At 56.9% G+C, this 1,751-nt stretch overlaps 1 protein-coding gene across 1 annotated transcript in view; it reads right to left on the reverse strand.

The window, feature by feature from the left end:
* Positions 1–6: 6 nt before the first annotated feature.
* BBC3 (BCL2 binding component 3) overlaps positions 7–1,751 on the reverse strand; it is a 6,085-nt gene continuing 4,340 nt past the window's right edge. The window contains exon 3 of the mRNA XM_025046719.1: positions 7–217. Coding sequence (XP_024902487.1) covers positions 104–217 — 114 coding nt within the window. The 3' untranslated portion in view covers positions 7–103. The remainder of the gene's footprint in view (positions 218–1,751) is intronic.

Genomic DNA, 1,751 nt, shown 5'->3' on the forward strand with positions numbered 1-1,751 from the left:
TGCTACATGGTGCAGAAAACGTCCCCCGCGCTGGCCAGGGCGTCAGGAGGTGGGAGGGGCCTGCCCCCCAAGTCCCCGACGTCCGCCGGGCGGGTGCAGGCACCTAGTTGGGCTCCATCTCGGGGGTCCCACGGCCCCTGGGTAAGGGCAGCAGTCCCATGATGAGATCGTACAGGACCCTCCAGGGTGCAGGGCGGTGTCGCTGCTGCTCTTGTCTCTAAGGAAAGAGAGAGGAGGGGACGTCAGAGTGGGCTCGTGACCGGCACATGGGTCATCAGGTCCAAGGGCAGCGAGGAGGAACGAGGTGAGGTCCCAAGAGGGAGCCAGATCCTCAAGCAACCCCCTGAAGTAGCTGCTGTTATTGTGAACGGGGTCCAAATCCCAGTTCCTCCGTCCCCACCTCCCGGGCCAAGGGGGTCACCTCGCAGGATATCGCCAAGCGCTCAGTGCATATCAGCTGTGACCTCGTCCCAGTTTCCAGATGCGAAACTCACCCAGCCAAAGTCACGTGGGGCTGAAAGGTAGGGTTGGACTGCAGCCCACCCTGCCCTCTCCCAAAAAGCTGGGAGTGGGGAGCCCACCATCCCAGTGATTCTGGGACGATATGAGGAAGGAGAACTGGTCTATGCTGAGGCTGCACAGAAGTACGTCCAGGCAAAGCTAACTCTCTCTCCAGGGGCAGGACGAAGACTTGGGGTGGCCTCTAGGACCCTCTCAGCTCCAAAATGCCAGGGAAAGTGGGCACGAAGGAAGCTGGATAAGAGAAGATTCTCACCAGCGAAAATGGAAGGTGAGCCACAGCACCTTCCTGCCCCATACTGATCGCATGGCCAGGCCCTGCGCTGAGTTAATAATGGAGGCCCACCTAACCGCACCTCTAAGAAGTGAAAGAGAAACCCAGCTTACAGTCGAGAACCAGGTCAGATAAACGCATCCTAACAGTGCTAATTAATGGGTGGGGGGAGTGGGCTGCCTGGTACCATCCCCTGCATCCTCATCACTCCCCACCAATTCTCCCAGCCAGGAGGGAGCAAACAGGGCCCACTAGATCGGCCTAAGTTAAAGTCTGCCACTGTCACGCTGTTTCCGGGTGCCACCCGGCACAGCCACCTTGGCCAGCGAGCTAGCGATGGTCTAATAAACCCGAAGGCAGGCAAAGCACTCAGGTAGCTACTCTGGAGACACAAACGAGGTCACCCAGAGATGTGCATCGTTTGGAAGAGCCAAAAAAAAAGGCACCAATAAAATGTGAGACATTTTTAAAAACCCTAAAGGTCCATCAACGAGAAAATGAAGACATAGTATATGTTGACCCAACAGAATGCCGCGTGGTAGTGAAAATGAATGAACCACAGCTCCTTTGCCCACGCGGTTGAATCTCAAGCACAAATTGAGGGGGGAAAGTTTGGAGAGGAACATCTACTATATCATTTATGTAGTATGCCAAAAACGCCCCACAGCCCTAAGCATTGTTCGGCCTGGTAAATATGGAGTGAAAGAATCAACACCTGCGGGGGGGAACGGGACAGGCCAACCCGCGAGGCTTCCTCGGGAAGGTGGGGCTGGGGTCAGGGAGGGGGAAAAGGGGCTTCACAACATCCGGTTTTTGTTTCTCTTGGAATGAGCGAGCAGCGCGGGCGTCACGTTCAGGTTGGACAGGGCGGGGCGGCGGGCGCCCCCGTTTGTTATTCTCTATTCTCTGCTGCAGGCGGCGAGTATTTTGTTCTGCCCGGGGGCGGGGCCTCCGCGGG

Source organism: Pteropus alecto, unplaced genomic scaffold (genome assembly GCF_000325575.1).
Source record: "Pteropus alecto unplaced genomic scaffold, ASM32557v1 scaffold194, whole genome shotgun sequence".
Taxonomy (NCBI): domain Eukaryota; kingdom Metazoa; phylum Chordata; class Mammalia; order Chiroptera; family Pteropodidae; genus Pteropus; species Pteropus alecto.